At 39.8% G+C, this 20427-nt stretch overlaps 1 protein-coding gene across 2 annotated transcripts in view; it reads right to left on the bottom strand.

Moving 5' to 3' along the window:
* Positions 1-20427, bottom strand: part of LOC124595580 (protein regulator of cytokinesis 1-like) — a 239812-nt gene that overhangs the window by 61854 nt on the left and 157531 nt on the right. For both annotated transcript variants that reach the window (XM_047134370.1, XM_047134371.1), the window contains exon 9: positions 2215-2362. In XM_047134370.1, coding sequence (XP_046990326.1) covers positions 2215-2362 — 148 coding nt within the window. The remainder of the gene's footprint in view (positions 1-2214; positions 2363-20427) is intronic.

Below are 20427 nucleotides of genomic sequence, written 5' to 3'. Positions count from 1 at the left end.
ACAAAATAGGGGAAACATACGCCTTTGTTTGGTGGCACAAAAGGAAGCTACTGTAATGAGAAGTAGTAGCACCTGTACATCAGGGGCATGCCATCTGATTACTTATAATCTTGGTACCTGACAGAGTGGGATTTGGTACGTTGATGTGCGGGAACTGGCTTCTGAGATTTACTCTTGCTGGCTTCTGAGATTTACTCTTGCATGTGGTCTGCTTATTACCTCCTGCCCTACAGGAATAAGAATCTAGATTAGCTCTGAATGGTTCACAGAACTTGACAGTCATTTATTGGCAAACTTACGTTCTGATTCATAGTGAAGAAATCTTACATCAATGCACTTCTAGTTTCTTAGCCATTCTCCACAAGCTCCCAGCCACTGACTTCTTATGATAACGTTGAGCCATGGTGAGCTGGCACTAGTGTTATTTTGTTCATGTATTGTTGAGATTGATTGGGGTTGAGCTAAGTTATCTTTGCTTTTCACATGTCTTACCTTCTGGGTTGGCGGGCGAAGCGAGTTGGTTGTTAGCCTTCGACGGGTAACCCTCAAGATCTCGTGACATTCGCTGGGAGACGAGTGTCAACGGCTGCCAAACGAGCGTGATGATCGTTACATGTTGTGGTGTGAAATTGGTTGGGCATTTTGGCGACAAGGGCAGCTTGGAGATACAAGTTCTGTGACTTTGCTGAGAATAAAATTTGAAATGAAGCTCCCTCGTATTTTGTATGTGATATGAAGTAAGTGGTCGTAGTTGTATTTTGTTGTCCAATGCACTCAGAGACATTTAAACTTTACTACTGTGGTGAGACTTTCATAGTCTAACTTTAAGATGGTGTGGAAAAGTTCAGTTGGCCTAGTTAGGTGGTGGCCATTATTTGAAAGTTTTCTCAGAAGTTTTATTAGTGCTTTGTGTCTCTGTAATCAAATGATTTTATATTGGCGTTTTCAAAGTCTGCACAGTTGTCCATGCATAAAATACTTAAGGTCAAAGTTGTGATTTTGTCAGTAGTGTAACGTGTTCCTTTACACACTTACCCATATATTGAGTCAAAGGTTCTGCCGAGTGTTTCTATGTTTCAGAGTTATTGGAAAGTCTTTGTGATTCAGGCAGAAACTTTCGATTGTGCCAGCGCCTTGGTGGGGAGTGAAATGTCGTCCGAGGTCTAGACTTGGCAGTGTTTAAGAAACTGGCCACTACCAGGAGTTGTTCACATATCGCCTTCCAAATTTTAGTATTTATCTTCGTTCCGCCAAGGCAGGTTAAGCAGTTAGACATAGAAATATATATTGCATGTAACCTGTTCGTATATGAACATGTTTCTTTAAATATTACGGATTGGCAACTGGCTAAACCTTAAGCTGCAAAGCATCTGCCGAGTTCCTTGTGCAGCACTTTCTAGTAATTTTTTTTATTAACGTGACTGAGTACGTGAACATTTATTTTTAAAGATCAGTGTTACTGCTGTAGTTTTTTTATTTAAGTGGTTCTATCATATTATGTAATTGGATCTTAGCTTGGTACTGATATCAAGTGTCATTAAGTCACCCATTACTGGTAATTCTTTTTATTATATTTTGAGCAAAATCCTATATGGGAGTTTGAATTTCTGAAGTTTCTGTTTACTTCATATGAGACTGTTTATTTGAGTACCGAGAATGTTGGTTTTCTAACCTTATTTGCAAAGCTTTATCTAGTGGGTCGTCCACAATTTGTAATCTTCAAATTCCGTAAAAGGCTTAATGTCAATAAATTGTCTTAATTATAAATTGTGACTGCCAACCTCGATTCCATCCCACTTCCTCTTTTATGCTATTTAAGATATGTTGCGTAAGTGTGGTATGGTTAAGGAAATCACATACCAAACGTTCTGATCAGCAAATTTTTACTCTCTGCAAATTGTCTGATGGACTCTGTATCATTGTTGTAGCCTGTGTACACTGCTTACTGGATGCAAGAAGGTAGTTTATTTTTTCAGTCTTTACATTTGCTTTGAAGATCTTTTAAAAGGAAATAGAAACAATCAGACAAGCGTACGAATAACTGAATTTTAATATTTCTTTCCCTTTTTCCTCCCTCTCTTTTTAGTTATTTTATAATGAGCTTAAATCTTAAAAGAGAACAGAAAATCTCTGATTTCAACAGTTGTGGTTGTAACTTATAAAGAAAGTGGCAAACTATAGTTAAAGAAAGCTAAACTGAGGACTGAGGCAAACCTTTTGAATGCGATTTCTTTCCTTTTCCTCCTTCAGCAGCTCACCTCCACGATTCTTGAATAACCTATCCTTGTCATGAGATTTTTCCTCAAGTGAGAGAAATTTTTCCCAGAGATTTTTATGTTCCATGGCAAGGTCCAGGAGACACCTTAAATAATAAAAGACAGACAAATCTCACACAACATATCATAAAATCACACATTTATAAATTACCCTACTAATATCTTTGACAACTGGCTTTAAAAGCATGAAAGACGAAATGCAAGCACTACACAGTGCAAGAATTTCTTTGACAGCTGCCTCTGCGAATAAATGTGGAGGAAGCAGAATGAGCCAGACTTGATTTTATGGGCTGCTGCATTGGTCTACCAGCCAAATTAATAAAACTGTTGCATTTTCTTTTTGCTTTGTTCTTATTAGTAATTATTATTTCTAATACGACCAGCAATTAGGTCATTCCATGTCAGTTCAACCAGGGGCTCTAGCTCATAGTCTCAGATTTGACTGAAATTCAGTACAGTAATTCTACCATGTGTGGAACACTCGTGTACAAAGTATTAGTTTCCCTTGCCAATTAGTTCCAGAATTATAACCTGTGAAAGAAGGTGTGCTCCCTGCCGCCATTGGATAAGCAGCTGCAGCAGCAAGTCATATACCCCTAGCTTACTTATTTGTTACATAGTTTAATTCTTAATTTCTTTGCGTGTTTTTGGGTACTTGCATTGTTTAATTCATAAATTTCGGGCATATTATAGTATTTGAGAGTTGTAGCATAGCGCTTTAGTGTTTCTTCGTAGATTCTTACTTAAATTGCGTGTGAGTTTCGTATAGGAGGTGTAATTTCGAGTTTTAGTTACTGTAATCGTAAATTCAGGCAGATTGTAGCGCAGTCGTTAGGCATTTGTACAGGTTAGTTAATACATTCTTTGCGTGTTTCCCTTGCGTTATCTAGGCACGGACTCGTGTTTCAGTAACTGTTGTTCAACATCGATCAGAATGGACAGGGACTGTGATTGCTGTGTTCGGATGAGGGCTGAGTTGGCATCCCTTCGCTCACAGCTGCAAGCGGCGCTGACTTCGGTCGTACAGCTTGAGGCTGTTGCCAATGGGCACCACTGTGGGGAGCCGGACTTGGGTATCACAGGGATGTCAACCTCGTCCCGTCTGTCCCCAGATCGGTCTGTCGCTGTGGTTGCCCCGGTTGCTGCCCGCAGTGGGGCTGAGCCGTCGCCTGTGGTTGATTGGGAGGTCGTTCCAAGGCGTGGTAGGGAGCGAAAGACGTCCCCGGAGGCTGATCAGAAAGCCTACCCGGTGCGTCTGACAAACAGGTTTCAGGCACTGTGTCTCGCTGAGCCTGAGCTTCAAGCGCTAATAGAAAGCACAGAAGCTGAAACCGTTATAGGTACAGAAAGCTGGCTAAAGCCTGAAATAAGTTCTGCACAAATTTTTACGAAGTCTCAGATGGTGTTCAGGAGGATGGATTAGGCAGAATTGGTGGTGGAGTGTTTGTGTCTGTCAGTAGTGGTTTATCTTGTAGTGAAGTCGAAGTAGATACTCCGTGCAAATTGGTATGGGTGGAGGTTATACTTAACAGCCGAACTAAGTTAATAATTGGCTCCTTCTACCGACCCCCAGACTCCGATGATATAGTTGCTGAACAGTTCAGAGAAAATCTGAGTCTCGTAACAAATAAATACCCCAATCATACGGTTATAGTTGGTGGGGACTTCAACCTTCCCTCGATATGTTGGCAAAAATACTTGTTCAAAACTGGTGGTAGGCAGAAAACATCTTCCGAGATTGTCCTAAATGCTTTCTCCGAAAATTATTTCGAGCAGTTAGTCCACGAACCCACGCGAATTGTAAATGGTTGCGAAAACACACTTGACCTCGTAGCCACAAACAATCCAGAGCTGATAGAGAGCATCATGACTGATACAGGGATTAGTGATCACAAGGTCGTCGTAGCTAGGCTCAATACTGTTTCTTCCAAATCCATCAGAAACAAACGCAAAATAATTTTATTTAAAAAAGCGGATAAAGTGTCACTAGAGGCCTTCCTAAGAGACAATCTCCATTCCTTCCAAACTGGCTATGCAAATGTAGATGAGATGTGGCTCAAATTCAAAGATATAGTAGCAACAGCAATTGAAAGATTCATACATCATACATTGGTAAGAGGTGGAACTGATCCCCCGTTACACAAAACAGGTCCAAACGCTGTTGCAGAGGCAACGGAAAAAGCATGCGAAGTTCAGAAGAACGCAAAATCCCGAAGATTGGCTAAAACTTACAGACGCGCGAAATTTGGCATGGACTTCAATGCGAGATGCCTTTAATAGGTTCCACAACGAAACATTGTCTCGAAATTTGGTAGAAAATCCGAAGAAATTCTGGTCGTATGTAAAGTGCACAAGCAGCAAGATGCAGTCAATAACTTCGCTGCGCAGTGCCGATGGTACTGTTACCGATGACTGTGCCGCTAAAGCGGAGTTATTGAACGCAGTTTTCCGAAATTCCTTCACCAGGGAAGATGAATGGAATATTCCAGAATTTGAAACACGAACAGCTGCTAGCATGAGTTTCTTAGAAGTAGATACCTTAGGGGTTGCGAAACAAGTCAAATCGCTTGATACGGGCAAGTCTTCAGGTCCAGATTGTATACCGATTAGGTTCCTCTCAGATTACGCTGATACAATAGCTCCCTACTAAGCAATCATATACAATCGCTCGCTCACCTATCGATCTGTACCTACAGATTGGAAAATTGCGCAGGTCGCACCAGTGTTTAAGAAGGGTATTAGAAGTAATCCATCGAACTACAGACCTATATCATTGACATCGGTTTTCAGTAGGGTTTTGGAACATATACTGTATTCAAACATTATGAATCACCTCGAAGGGAACGATCTATTGATACGTAATCAGCATGGTTTCAGAAAACATCGTTCTTGTGCAACGCAGCTAGCTCTTTATTCGCACGAAGTAATGCCCGCTATCGACAGGGGATCTCAAGTTGATTCCATATTTCTAGATTTCTGGGAAGCTTTTGACACCGTTCCTCACAAGCGACTTCTAATCAAGCTGCGGACCTATGGGGTATCATCTCAGTTGTGCGACTGGATTCGTGATTTCCTGTCAGGAAGGTCGCAGTTCGTAGTAATAGACGGCAAATCTTCGAGTAAAACTGAAGTGTTATCAGGTGTCCCCCAGGGAAGCGTCCTGGGACCTTTGCTGTTCCTGACCTATATAAATGACCGGGCTGACAATCTGAGCAGTCCTCTTACGTTGTTCGCAGATGATGCTGTAATTTACCGTCTAGTAAGGTCATCCGAAGACCAGTATCAGTTGCAAAGCGATTTAGAAAAGATTGCTGTATGGTGTAGCAGGTGGCAGTTGACGCTAAATAACGAAAAGTGTGAGGTGATCCACATGAGTTCCAAAAGAAATCCATTGGAATTCGATTACTCGATAAATAGTACAATTCTCAAGGCTGTCAATTCAACTAAGCACCTGGGTGTTAAAATCACGAACAACTTCAGTTGGAAAGACCACATAGATAATATTGAGGGGAAGGCGAGCCAAAGGTTGCGTTTCATTGGCAGGACACTTAGAAGATGCGACAAGTCCACTAAAGAGACAGCTTACACTACACTCATTCGTCCTCTGTTAGAATATTGCTGCGCGGTGTGGGATCCTTACCAGGTGGGACTGACGGAGGATATCGAAAGAGTGCAAAAAAGGGCAACTCGTTTTGTATTATCACGTAATAGGGGACAGAGTGTGGCAGATATGATACGCGAGTTGGGATGGAAGTCATTAAAGCAAAGACGTTTTTCGTTGCGGCGAGATCTATTTACGAAATTTCAGTCACCAACTTTCTCTTCGGAATGCGAAAATATTTTGTTGAGCCCAACCTACATAGGTAGGAATGATCATCAAAATAAAATAAGAGAAATCAGAGCTCGAACGGAAAGGTTTAGGTGTTCGTTTTTCCTGCGCGCTGTTCGGGAGTGGAATGGTAGAGAGATTATATGATTGTGGTTCTATGAACCCTCTGCCAAGCACTTAAATGTGAATTGCAGAGTAGTCATGTAGATGTAGATGTAGATGTGGGGTGACCCGGAAATTGCAACCCACATCTGGCAATTTATCTTCAGACCCAACTTCAGGTCTTAATAACTTTGGAACTATTCCACACAGTCCAGTGAAATTTTTACAACCCAGTAACACCCATTTAGAGAACACACTCCATGAATCAAATCACCAACAACATATTTCTCAGAGAAAATAAATTCCAAAATGTGATTAAAAAAATGAAATACATTAAAAGGTACAGATTGTAGGTGCCCTCTATGCCAAATATAATTCACTCAAAAAGGGTATAATTTTTTTTTTTTTTTTGTGGTAAGCTTAATGTAGCCCAAACAGACACAGAACTCATCATTCCCATATCAGTCACAAAAACTGAGTTACATGCACATGAAAATACAAAAATTTGAAAAATTACCTGAAAAACATGGGTTTTTGAAGTGTGGTAGCACAAAAGGGACATGTGGTATCCAAGCCACTTTCAGACACACTGCATAAGTAGACCATAATGGTATATATCTCAAAATTTCAGCATGTTATTGCAAGACATTTGTGTACAATGGAAGTTGACAGATGTATTTGGTGATGTGGCCATTGTTCCACAACACAATGTTGTAACAACATATTGTAAACTATTCTGTCTCTTCTTATCCTCTCCCACAACTGTTTAATCACTAAGCAACAACATACAAACTTATTAACACAACCTATCATTAATGTTTACTGCTAAAAACCAGTCAACTGTGCTTCGAACAGAAGTACTCCCACACTTTAGCTACTGTACTCTGTACATTGAGTGGCAAATTGTACTGTCTTCCTGACACTGTGGTAGGAACTGGAACTGTCATAAGAATATGTTCAAAAGGAATCCAGCACCTGTCTGCCAAACGTGGTCAATGAAATTACCTTGCTGGTCCTGCTGGTGCCACAAATACATCGCCTTCTGCTTCACAGCACTCAGCAGCACATCCTAAGTACCATTTGTCATCATAAACAGCAATAACATAGCAACCTGGTTGTATGTTGCTGCTTTTGCTTCTGAATCCTGAGTCAGACACACCGTGAACAGACATGTTGTACATGAACCTATAGTTATAACCGGACAGTCTGCTCATCTGCACATTGTCAGAGTCCGCTGGAGAGAAGTGATGATGGCTCCTTGTGCCTGCAACAGTTTTAACCTGTTCTAGTCTGCTTTTCGCCAACTCTTTGACTGATTGCACCTCATCTTTTGAAACAGAGTGATTGTATGCCAGAGATATTTTTCTGTACCCAGGTAAATAATTGAAGAGGTGTTAGAAAGTGACCTTCTGTAGGGTGCTGCAGACTAGCTCGTGATGCCGTGCGTTTAATGGTAGCACCAATACCATCACATACATTTTTACCATTACTTGTTGCGAAAAAATTCCATTCTGCACGAATCTGAAAATAATGATAATGCATGCATAAATTTTTGAGATTTTTACAGTTTTTGTGCTAACTAGCTGTCCCATCACTGAAGAATTTCGCAAACTGTATGTGAGGCAGCTTGTTTTTCACATATGCCATGACAGTGCGAATGTGTGCATGAACTGCAATGGCATCATGAATTAAACAGTCACTAAAAACACACAGGTTCATGACAGACACATCACCTGATTCACCTCTATAGTAAATCGCAAATGGCTGGAGAGTTGCTTGACTGTTGTCCCAATGATATCCTTGGATGGCATCTTGAACTATAAATGCATATTTTCAGAAAAGTCTAGTATTACTATAATTTCATCTTGTTTCAAATTATCCTTACAAAACTGGAGATAAGCCGATTGTGCTGTTGCTGTTAAGCTGTGTGTGGTCAGTTTGTCTGTTTTTTGACATTTCAACAAAATCTTCCACTGTACTTTGCTTTGTTTCAAGGCTTGTGCGAACAAGTGTGTCCATTGTTGATAAGAAACAAGTTCATCGTCATCCATAAGGAGTTCACCATACAGTTTGTTATTCATGTGTTCTGCAAGATTTGCCTTACCAGGACACTTTTCACACCTGTGTATCTTGCACTGGTAGGAACTGATGGCAGTCACTAGCAGCTTCATTGCACCTTTGTAATCCAGACCATAATCCTTTATAGCAGCGAACATCAGCTTAGCATTTTGATGGGTCTCACATACAGAAACATTGTGAGTGCCCCTTGCACATACAGGCACAACCCATTTTGGCCAAAGATTGAAAAAAGATGATAAACCTACTTTGGTATTGGGATACCTTTCCTTGAATTCTACATATAGTTCTGGTATGTTGCATAGCAACAGTCTTTTTTGCACCTGTACACGGACATTTCCCATTTTCACCGTTACATGTTTTTTTTTCCAGGCATTATTCGGCTGTAGTTGTTATTTTCATAAAACTCCGACACTAGCACCTTTATTTCTGAACTGAATTGCTTACCCTGAGCCTGCTGAAGTTGTGGAAGCACTCCTTGGGTTGCTTTCATTTTCCTTGCTTTCTTTACCATATATGTAGAAACATTGAATTCCTTTGCAGTGTAGCCAGTAGACCAGCTGGAAGGTGCAATAGTAAGAATAGCTACTTTTTTCTGACGTGTGGATATGGCACATTTTTATTTGAAATCATGCACAATTTTGTCCAAATCAGAGCATTTCTGGCATGATTTCTGTTCCTTTGGACCAGATAGTTCTTCCTCTTCCACCACTAGTGTGTCAGCTATTTAGTGTTTTAATTCCATTTGAGCTTCTTGTAGTTTTTTTTCTACCATAGATGGGCCTGTCTCTTTTCCCAACTTTGTGTGTCTTCATGGGAGACAAACCAAGAGCAGTCACTGAAGTATTTAATTGCTCATCCACTGTGATTGTAGGTGGCTGATGCTATTCGTCACTGTCATGTAAATTATCAGAATATTCTTCATTTTTTAGCAGTGTAACATACCTGGAACATTACTTTTGTCCTGGTTTCATGTTAAGTCCCATGCACTGATTCACTTTCAATACTGATTTTGTATCAATTTCTCTGAGACTACGCACATCACTGTCTTCTTATGAATCCGAAATGGATCAAAACAACTTCTTTGTAGGAAAGAATACTTATCGAGAAACACTTTCATATGATGATAAAAAACACTAAAGTTTCCTGGAACTGTACTTCTTGTGCCCACAGGGTGTATCCCGGATCTCCATAGCAACAAATCTTGGTCCGATTCATCCAGATCATACAGTACAAAGTGAATGCCACATTTTGTTCCATATGTTGTTTTATGACATCCAGATGCTTGTGCTCTACCAATACTGCAACCTGTTTGAACAAAAGCACCACTAGTACACTCTTCTGCCTCCATACTGACTTTCCACAACAGTACTGACCAGTCTGAACTAGAATCTTAAAGACACGAGTAACCTGTAATTGTTGTTTGTTTCCTTTGTTGTTCCTGCCTAACAATGACTCATTCTGTCCCTGAAAATTACCACTGTTTAGCTTTCTGTTGCCAAATGGTTCCCAACAATTGCCGCAGCTTTATCTGAAACAAGCTGTCTGCATCATCACTATTACTTGATAAATCGTGTTAAAAGAAACGTAACCAAATACATCTCTGTCAACTTTAATTGCACACAAATGCCTTGCAATAACAAGCTGAAATTTTGCCTCATATTATATTATGGTCTATTTATGCATTGTTTGAAATTTGGCTTGGATATCACTTGTCCCTTTTGTGCTACCACACTTCAAAAACCCATGTTTTTCAGGTAATTTTTCAATTTTTTGTATTTTTATGTGCATGTAATTCTACTTGTGTGACTGATATGGGCAAGATGAGTTCTGTGTGCGTTTAGGCCTTATTCAGCTTAAAAAAACACCCTTTTTGAGTGAATTATATTTAGCATAGAGGGCACCTACAATCTGTACCTTTTAACGTATTACATTTTTTAAATCACATTTTGGAATTTTTTATTTTCCCTCAGAAATATGTTGTTGGCATTTTGATTCATAGAGTGTGTTCTCTAAGTGGATGTTACTGGGTTGTAAAAATTTCACTGGACTGTGCAGAATAGTTCCAAAGTTATTAACACCTGAAGTTGGGTCTGAAGATAGATTGCCAGATACAGGTTGCAATTTCCGTGTCATGCCACTTTCTTTCACAAGCCGTAATTCTGGAACTAATTGGCAGGGGAACTTAAAATTTTGTACATGAGTGTTCCACACTTGGTAGCATTGGTGTGCTAAACTTCAGCCAAATCTGAGACTATCAGCTGGAACATTTTCTCAAGTTGGTTGAATTGACATGGAATGACCCAATTATATTACTGACTGCCACACATATTTGACTATTTTTCACGATTGACATCAGTATCAGTGAGAGTGGAGAAGAAATTTAATAAAACCCAGGACAAACATTTCACTATAGTGTAACAGAGCTGCAAATTGACTCAAGAGTACAGTTTCTGGTAAATAAGAACATTAAATATATATTACAAATACCAAAAGAATAACAAGGATAAAAACGAGACTTTTTCTAAAAGAAATGACTGATATTCCATAGAAATTATAAGTTTATGCACCATCATTATCATATTCTGATGAGAATGTAGACATCATCTAGGTAGAGTTACAGAAACTGATAAATGAAAGTGGAGCACCCTACAACATGATAATGGGAGACTTTCATGTGACAGCAGAAGAAAATGAATCGTTCTTCAGTGGGACACTTTTGGTAAGATACCAGGAATTATGTGGGTCAATTCATGATAAAATGTTTCAAGAACAACATGTTTATCATTAAAACATTCAAGTCTTGGGATGGACTGAATGAAACTAGATATGAAAATGATGGTAATTTGTTTTTGGTTGACTCAATGGCATGATTATTAGTGTCCTCATTGGATATGAAATTATGCATTTTTCAGAAGTATAATATTGAAGGAAGTCCATTCCAGCAGCGCGGGATTAGCTGAGCGGTCTCAGGCGCTGCAGTCATGGACGGTGCGGCTGGTTCCGGCGGAGGTTCGAGTCCTCCCTCGGGCATGGGTGTGTGTGTTCGTCCCGAGGATAATTTAGGTTAAATAGTGTGTAAGCTTAGGGACTGATGACCTTAGCAGTTAAGTCCCATAAGATTTCTCTCTAGTTGAGTAACTGACGATTTGTATTTATACATACCATGAGAAATTTTTATCATTTATATGTGTATCTCTTCACTTTTGCTGTTCTAAGATCGATGAAGTGTGGATCAATAATTAAGTGCCAGAAGAGGGAGCTAAAGGTCTGGGGGAGTTCCATCTGTTGTATTACATGGTATTTTTACTAGTCACTTATCAATTCTTTGCCTCTGGCAACACTTGCTAATGCGGAAAACAAAAAGTTGCACTGTAGTTAGAAGTCCATATTAAATTGAAGATCAAAGAAAGGAAAGGGCATACTCCCTACAATAGGAGCTTGCCTAAAAGTACAGAGCTGTACAAAACCAACCTTCAGTTGATGACTTTACATTAAAATTGATCAATTTCCAAACAACAAATTACATTCCATCCTGGAGTTTCCACTATTTAAATTTCCTTATAACTTTTTATTCGTCATGTTACTTAATTTATGCATATTTTTGTGTGGTTTCGCAGTTTCACATATTTTTGGGGATTTTCATGTATTTGTGCATCACTTTATGTACTTTTTATGACTCTTCTGTTATCCATCTCCCCTCACAACCATCTAAAATCTTCATTTGGCCATTTCCTCCTCATTTGTGTTTCCTTATGACATCCCTGCCATAATGGACCCTCACTCCATTTTCCTGCACCCACTTCAGAAAAATATCCCTTTCCTTACTAAAATCCAGTCTCCCATATATTGTTTCGTAAATGCTGCCTAAACCACGGACTCTCCCCGAATGGCCTAAACATAAAAATTCCTTCCTCTAGATTCCATCCCTTCTTTCACAATGATTTTCACCTTTTCAGAAACTGTCAGTCCCTGACCTTCACAAAGCTGTATTGCAAAAATGCATCTCTATGGTACAGGCATCCCACAACCACCTCCGGTTCTTCTCCAAGAGAATGAAACTGCGCATTCCCTGCCGCATACATCACACCTCTGAAATTTAATCCCTTGCTCTCCAGCACCTGGAGCATTCCAGACACCACCTCCATAAGTTAACCAACCTGCTGACATCTTACTGCTGCCTTGGGATACCACTATCCAACCTCTATCCTACCCACTGTGTTCCTCCTCATCAACTCTGCACAACACTCAGACCCTGCCTAGCTGACCTTTTCAACTTGCCTCCCCCCCCCCCCCCCCCTCAAGCTCCCTACAAACACTGCACCAAATCCAGATTCGAAACATTCCGTAACAATGTTCTTAACCTTTCCAGTAAAATCCCCAGTGCCACACAAATATCAGTCCTATCCGAAGGCCTCATCTTCAACAAATGTAACCATGTTAGACTCGTCAAAGACCTGCTCCTCTCATCCTAATCCCCGCAATGGACACACATCTTTGTCACCAATCCCTCCAACTAAATCCAACCTAATCCCAACAATGAACCCCGCCTTTCCCAATTCATACCGCCATCCAATCATGATTCTCCCTCCACCCTCCCCACCCCCTGGTCACTTCCCAGGCATTCCTTACCTTCAACTTGGCCTCACCATTTCTCCTCAGGTCCCTTCCCTTAGGAAGCAGAAGAAAGGACAGCCATACACAACCTCAAAACAAACCCAGACCTAATCATTCTACCTGGAAACAAAGGTTCCACTATTACTGATATAAATATAAGTGACTACCTGACAGAAGGCCTCAGCCAATTATTTGACTACTACACCTACAAAATCTGCCAGAATGATCCCATCCCAAAAGTTCAACATAAACTTCAATCCCTGCTTAAAGCCTTAGGCCCTTCCCAGAACCTCTCTTTTTCCAACTAACTGCTTAGTACACAGGAATACTAGGAATAAGAACAATATACACAAAGATTTAAAATCACTTACTCTTGCCCAGCAAGGAGTCCAGTATTCAGCAATGCATATTTTCAATAAGTTACGAGCAACCATTAACAGTTTAGTTTCAGACAAGGCACAATTTAAACATAATTTAAAAGAATTTTTGGTGGCCAACTCCTCCTATTCCATCCATGAATTTCTCAACAAGTGCAGCAGACCACTTTAACAAAAATTTATTGTACTTTAATTTTTGACAATACTTGGTTGTAACAGCCAAGTAACTACCTACTGTGTGAATGATGGATGTATGGAAAGCAGAGATGGATGTATGGAAAACAGATGAGTCTTAAGTCTGTAAATAGTTGAAGTTTAATTTTAAATCTTGTACATAATTTGTCTGTTTTTAATTGAGGATCATTGAAATGAATAATTTACTTTAATTTTTGACAATACTTGGATGCAGTAGCCAAGTAACTAGCTACTGTGTGAATGATGGATTTAATGAAATCAGATGTAAGTATTAAACCTGTAATTTAATTTTAATTCACGTACATAATTTTACTGTTTATTGACTGAGGATCATTAAAATTAAGGAAACCCCCAAGTTTTTCTAATTACATTTTTGCAATGTGTTTATCTGAAATGTTCCACACCCAAGAGGATTTCCTCTTTTGTGGGTCTATGGAATGAATAATTAATCTAATGTAATCTCCCCCAAATCCATTTCCCTACTCACCTCTATGACACTTCACACACCCACCCTCTACACGCTCCCCAAAATCCGTAAGCCCAACCCCAGGGTTGCCCCAAGTGAAATTCTCTGATTTCCAGACAAGTTTTAGCATTTTTCCCTGATGAATTTTGAGGTATCAAGGGTAAGTTAAGACGTTATTTGACAATCTGTCTTCGCAGCTACAGTACAAGAAACAATAGTGCAAACAAGGAAATATCTAAAAAAAACTTGCAAGCAGACAATGTTTCCTGATGTGAGCAAAAATCTGAAGTACTAACATCAACATCTTTTGTAATAAACTGTCTTTAGATAAAGAAAGCAAGCCATTTGGTATGTGTGTTTCATTAAGACAATGATGTTATTTTATTTCCATAAAACGAAACACATTTGGTGACAAAAATACGTATTTCCTTGGAGTCACAAGACAGATTTAAAATACCTTCACCAATTTCAGAAATAACCTCAGAAAAACGTAGGCCTCTTGAAATAATTGTATAAGGCAGGGAAGAATTGTGTAAACCAACACTGTAGGTGACTGCTAAAAAATGTTGGTTTTACTATGTTCGTTATTGTTGGTAATTAACCTCTGTGTTATTTCTATTATTTTACAGGTATTGTGTCATTTTTCTTTCAAGAAATATATGAGTACATAATGTACAAACTGCCAGTGACTGACAATTTTCTTCTTCTTATCATTTATACTTTCTAACACATGAACTACTTTTGAAGTGCCAAAATGTACTACAATAAACAAAATGTCTATAAAACGCTACAGTGTACAACATGCTTGTGGTACGACAATCACAATTCTTGAAATATATCGCTGATGGTCTCTAGCCCACTGAGGAGCACCACAGTCCTGTGTCCATGGATAAACCATAAAAATCCGCTGCATTATATCACACACAAACAAGCCTGGCCTATGAGCAGATCGGTGAGACTAGATCCAATAGGCAGGGTCTGCACATTAGTGGGAACCGAATGGCTTCAGATCAGAGACCCAATCCATTACCGATACCTGCCATCTTGGCTGCTGCATCTACAGTCTCTGAGAATCAGATCCAGAAAAACCACTCCTCATGCCTCCTTGCCTCTCATTGGCAGCTGCTAGGCTAGTGGCAAGAAGTGGTGGCAGCACTGACTGCAAGCTGAGAGGAGTGGTAGGATGGGGGAAGCAGTAGGAATAAGGGAGTAGGGAAGCAGTGCACATACTCAGCTGCACCCAGCCACAGACGATGCATGACACCTCAGTAAACAAACCATTTCATCTACCGAGACAAAAATGAGATTTTTCCAGTTTTTTTTTTCCAAATTTCCCTGACGTGTTTGAAATCCCCTGATTTACAAGACTTGTGGCAATCCTGATATCTTAACTATCTCTCCTTCGAACAGAGGGACAAATTTTTGGCAGATCGATGGGCAGCTGCATGGTACCTTCCATGCCTCCTGTTTATGAACGATCTAGAGGAGAGCTTCCTAGCTTCTTATAGGAGTAACAAGACTGCAGAGTCGTATTACAAATCCTCTAGTTAATTTTAGTGAAGTAAGTGTACAGTCTGGAGAAGAGTGTGAGTACTAAAATAGTTAAAAACGTTTTTTAAAATTATTTTCCAACACAACCACAATTATCTTTATGGATAACTGGTCTTGAGTGTATCAAATGGCCAACTTTACTTATAAAAATCAAAACTTCTATATAATTTGACAAATCACATGTAAAATACATATAGTTTTATAAAATTATGATATAATAAAATTCTCATACCCAGTTTCTGTACAAGAAGACCATGTGCTGTCACAAACATAAAGCTTGAACAAGTACCCGCCTGGATTTCAGAAAATGACTGCGCAAAAACTACACGACATATAGAAAAATGATACATTTGAATAGATACAGGATCTCTCTCAAAGTTCTGATCTATAAAAAGTGTCATTGAGGAGTCGCAGAGTGCACTACTAGGGAGCACACTTGTCAGAACATGGTGTTTAATGTATCATATGTGCTTTTTGTGTCACTGAATTTGCTAAGTGTGAGTCAATCGTGATGATTCAGCCATGATTTTGTACCAAGTATCTGGTAACAGCTCCATCAAACAAAATAATCCACGACTGGTACAACACATTAAATGAGACTGGCTGCTTATGTGATGTGATGACAATAGGGCCAGCCAGGACTGACAGCAGAAAAGGTGTGTGGAAATCATTCTTCCCGATAGTGGAGGAAGATTGTTTTTCCACATAAATTGGTTATCAGCAATGAAGCTGCATTTCATGTGTCTGGAAAACTGAATTGCCATGAAGCATGTGTGTGTGTGTGTGAGGGGGGGGGGGGGGGGGGGGCACGCGCACCCACTCACTGGTGCTACAATCCTGCCCAACTGCTACCCCTCTCTCCCACCCATCAGACACATGTGCGCACGCGTGCATGCACACTCGGACAAGGGGTTGTGTCAGGTGAAGTGGGCAAAAGAAGGTAAAGGTTGAGGTGCGGGAGGAAGGGTTGGGAGAGGTTGGCTGATGGGTGGGAGAGAGGGGCAACAATTGAGCAGGATTGTAGCAGCAGTGAGCACATTCTGGCTGGAGGCAGGGTGTGGTGGGTTGGGTGGAGGAGACAGAAGGAGGGAGAGAGAGAGAGAGAGAGAGAGAGAGAGAATGGATGCAGTTAAGGTCCTGGGGAAGAGCCATAAGTATTATGAATGAAGGATGTGTTGCAAGAAAAACTTCAGTTTAGGTAATTCTGAGAAGCTATGGTTAGAGCTACAGATCAAGGTAGCTAGGGTTGCGAAGCAGCCAATGAAGTTGAGCATGATGTGCTCAGCAGCATATCTGCTAGTGGTGGTCAACTCAGCTGTCAGCCACAGTTTGGCAGTGGACATTCATTTATAGAATACCATGCAGAAATTACAGGTGAGCGGGCATATGACATCACTGCTTTCACTGTGTGGAGACATCTTGCACCAGGGTCAGGTACAATATATATGGTACAGGTGGAGAGTAAGTGTGATGTAAAGTTTGACCAGGAAACTGCACAGACAAGATAAGCAGTGGAATACTACTTTGGACAGGGTGGGAATTATTGTCGGTAGGATGTTTCTCATTTGTAGACAGGATTATAAATAGTCGAAATCTTAGCAAAGGAGTGTTTCTGCTTTGTGACAGTATTGCGTGCCCTGTCTCCATAGGTCACAGTCACACTTACTGCTGCTTTGAGGTGTCAAATTTTGCCACAACTCCATATTCTCCTGGCATGGCACCCAGTGAGTTCTACCACTTTACTCACATGAAGAAACCAATGTAAGGCAGATATTTCCAGAATGACGACAAGGAGACTTTAGAGGTGTAACATTTTTGGGCTACTAAAATGTCGGTTTCTACAAATGAAGTCTCCACCAAGACACCATTTGTATGGAAAAATATGTTGCACTGGATGTTGAATACGTAAAGAAGGATTAACACCACCCATAAGTTTCATGGCCATAGCTTAATTTTTTGAGGTTTAAAACTTTATGATTGCCCCTCATGTATGTCATTAGAAGAGAATGACATTTTGAAACCTTATAGCTATAGCTGTCCGCTGGAGCAGTGCTAAGACAAATTTGTGTCATTTGTGCACTACACTTTAGCCACTGAACAACTGAGAATTTCACAATATCTACCTCCCCCTTTAGTCAGTGAACCAGATCTTGTCTGTTAGCAGTGCACTTGCTGCAATATGAGGGAGGGATTAAAAGGTAACTGGGATCTGACTGTTGTGCATCATGTACTTATATACCTGCACCTCTAGCATGCTGTTGTAGGACTACTGCTGAGCCAATCTGACAAGTTAGTGTCACCTACCAATTATAAGTGTGGTTTCTGTGGCAGTTCTTTGTGTGTCTCTATGGTGCACTCTTATCACAAAGCAATGATAGACTCACTAAAAATTGCGGCTGTGAAGTTTTGTTTTTTAGTTAGTAAGAACACAGCAGAAACTGTTGTGCTGAGACGAACAACATACAGAGAACATGCTCCTAACAAAACTAAAGAGAATGAATGATTTTCTTGGTTTAAAAAGGGCAAAATGCTTGCTGAAGGTCAGCCCATTTCCAGCCATCCTTCAACTGCTTGAACTGAGGAATACCATATTTACTCGAATCTAAGCCGCACCTGAAAATTGAGACTCTAAAGCAAGGAAAAACAATTTTCCCGAATCTAAGCCGCTTCTGAAATTTGAGATTCGAAATTCAAGGTGAGAGAAAAGTTCTAGACTGCCCCTCCAAATCGAAACAAAGTTGATCCATTGTAACGTGAAACACAATTAAGGTTGAATGGATGAAGATACAGCTACAGTAGTTTGGTTCGAGACGTAAGCTTAACAGTTAAGCTTTATCAAGTAGTCATTGCTATGTGTCAGGCGCTCTGTCTGTATTTATACGGATACCCTTCGTTTTTCGCGTGCTTCGTCTGGTCTGAATTGGTTGCTTATTTTGCTTTGATCTGATAAGTGCCGTTCTCTTTGTTATAGAGGTTTACATCACTCTAAGCTGAAAATGCATTATTGTACTGTGACATGCATTGTTTGTCTCATTCTGACAATGAGTGTTCACGACCTGTCGCCGCTCGCGGCATGGCTTGCTTTTGTGTGCGCTACTGTGGCTGACACACACACACACACACACACACACACAAAAAGGAATTGTCTCACAAGTGAAATAATGGCAAGAAACTGCTATTTGTTGTTACTTACACTGCTGATTTCATTGATAATGATGAACAAGAACCAAATAATAGACTGTGTATGATAGAAGATGTTCTGAACAAGAGTTTAACAAAAAATTTTCTCTGTTTGAAAATCTTTGCAGAGGCCTCTTTAGTACATTACATTCTGCACAGAAATTAGTCATCTAGTCAGTTGCCGTGTTTCATTTGTGACTGTATCACTATTCAGCATAAGAATAATACGAATATAAACATGACATGATATGTATATTCTTCCACGATTGCTGTTGTCTCACTCTAGTTTCATAGTTTATTAGGCAGACAGGATTTAAATGAGATAGCAGCACACATGAAAGAATACATGGCATAATGCTTACATTCTTCTACCTTTTCTTTTAATTTATTGACTGAGCAGAGGTTTTGGCGCCAGTATTTATCTTTGTGCCTGCAAAGCATACCTGTGTTGCACTACATGTATTTGACGGCAGAAGTTAGTTGTGGCGACACCTACCAACAATTTTCAAACTTCCGCTTACTTTGCACTCGATTCTAAGCCGCAGGCGATTTTTTGGATTACAAAAACCGGAGAAAAAAAGTGCGGATTAGATTGAAGTAAAGACGGTACATCAGTAAAAGCCATAATCTCACTAGTGAAGATCAATGCAGGTCAATCAATGACACTTTAGATTTATCCATGTAGTTCTGAAGCACAATACAGCACATACTGAAAATTGATTTTGGAATGTGAAGAATAACAGCAAGGTTTGTGCTCAGACTTCTTACTGGGGATCAAAGGGTCAGCATGTTCAAGCCTGTTTTAAAATGAAGCATGTATTCACAGAAAATCCTAATTTTTTCAACAAAATTATCACACGTGATGGTAGGGTCCAGATTTGGAGGTTTTAACCTTGCAGAACCTAAAATGGGCTAAATCATACTTAAAGGCCTAAAAGGGCTAAATAAGACTTTCACAGAAGAAGTAGAGGCTAAAGAGGACTTTTGCAGAAAAAACACAGCATTTAAGTACATTGTCCGAATTAATACTAAATAAATCAATAATGTGAAATTGCACTTTTTGAGAAAAGACCTAATAAATAAATTTATAGACTGCACTGAAATCAAGAATGTGTAACCCACGATATCGCTTGTCCTTGTTGTTGTTGTAGCCTTCAGTCCTGAGACTGGTCTGATGCAGCTTTCCACGCTACTCTATCCTGTGCAAGCTTCTTCATCTCCCAGTACCTACTGCAACCTACATTCTTCTGAATCTGCTTAGTGTATTCATCTCTTGGTCTCCCTCTACGATTTTTACCCTCCACGCTGCCCTCCAATACTAAACTGGTGATCCCTTGATGCCTCAGGACATGACCTACCAACCAATCCCTTCTTCTAGTCAAGTTGTGCCACTAACTTATCTTCTCCCCAATCCTATTCAATACTTCCTCATTAGTTATGTGATCTACCCATCTAATCTTCAGCATTCTTCTGTAGCACCACATTTCAAAGGTTCTATTCTCTTCTTCTCCAAACTATTTATCATCCGTGTTTCACTTCCATACATGGCTACACTCCATACAAATACTTTCAGAAATGACTTCCTGACACTTAAATCTATACTAGATGTTAATAAATTTCTCTTCTTCAGAAACGCTTTCCTTGCCATTGCCAGTCTACATTTTATATCCTCTCTACTTTGACAATCATCAGTTATTTTGCTCCCCAAATAGCAAAACTTCTTTATCACTTTAAGTGTCTCATTTCCTAATGTAATTC

The sequence above is a fragment of the Schistocerca americana genome, chromosome 2, assembly GCF_021461395.2.
Source record: "Schistocerca americana isolate TAMUIC-IGC-003095 chromosome 2, iqSchAmer2.1, whole genome shotgun sequence".
Taxonomy (NCBI): domain Eukaryota; kingdom Metazoa; phylum Arthropoda; class Insecta; order Orthoptera; family Acrididae; genus Schistocerca; species Schistocerca americana.
Note: the sequence above shows the minus strand (reverse complement) of the source record. Positions and strands in the feature narration are given on the sequence as shown.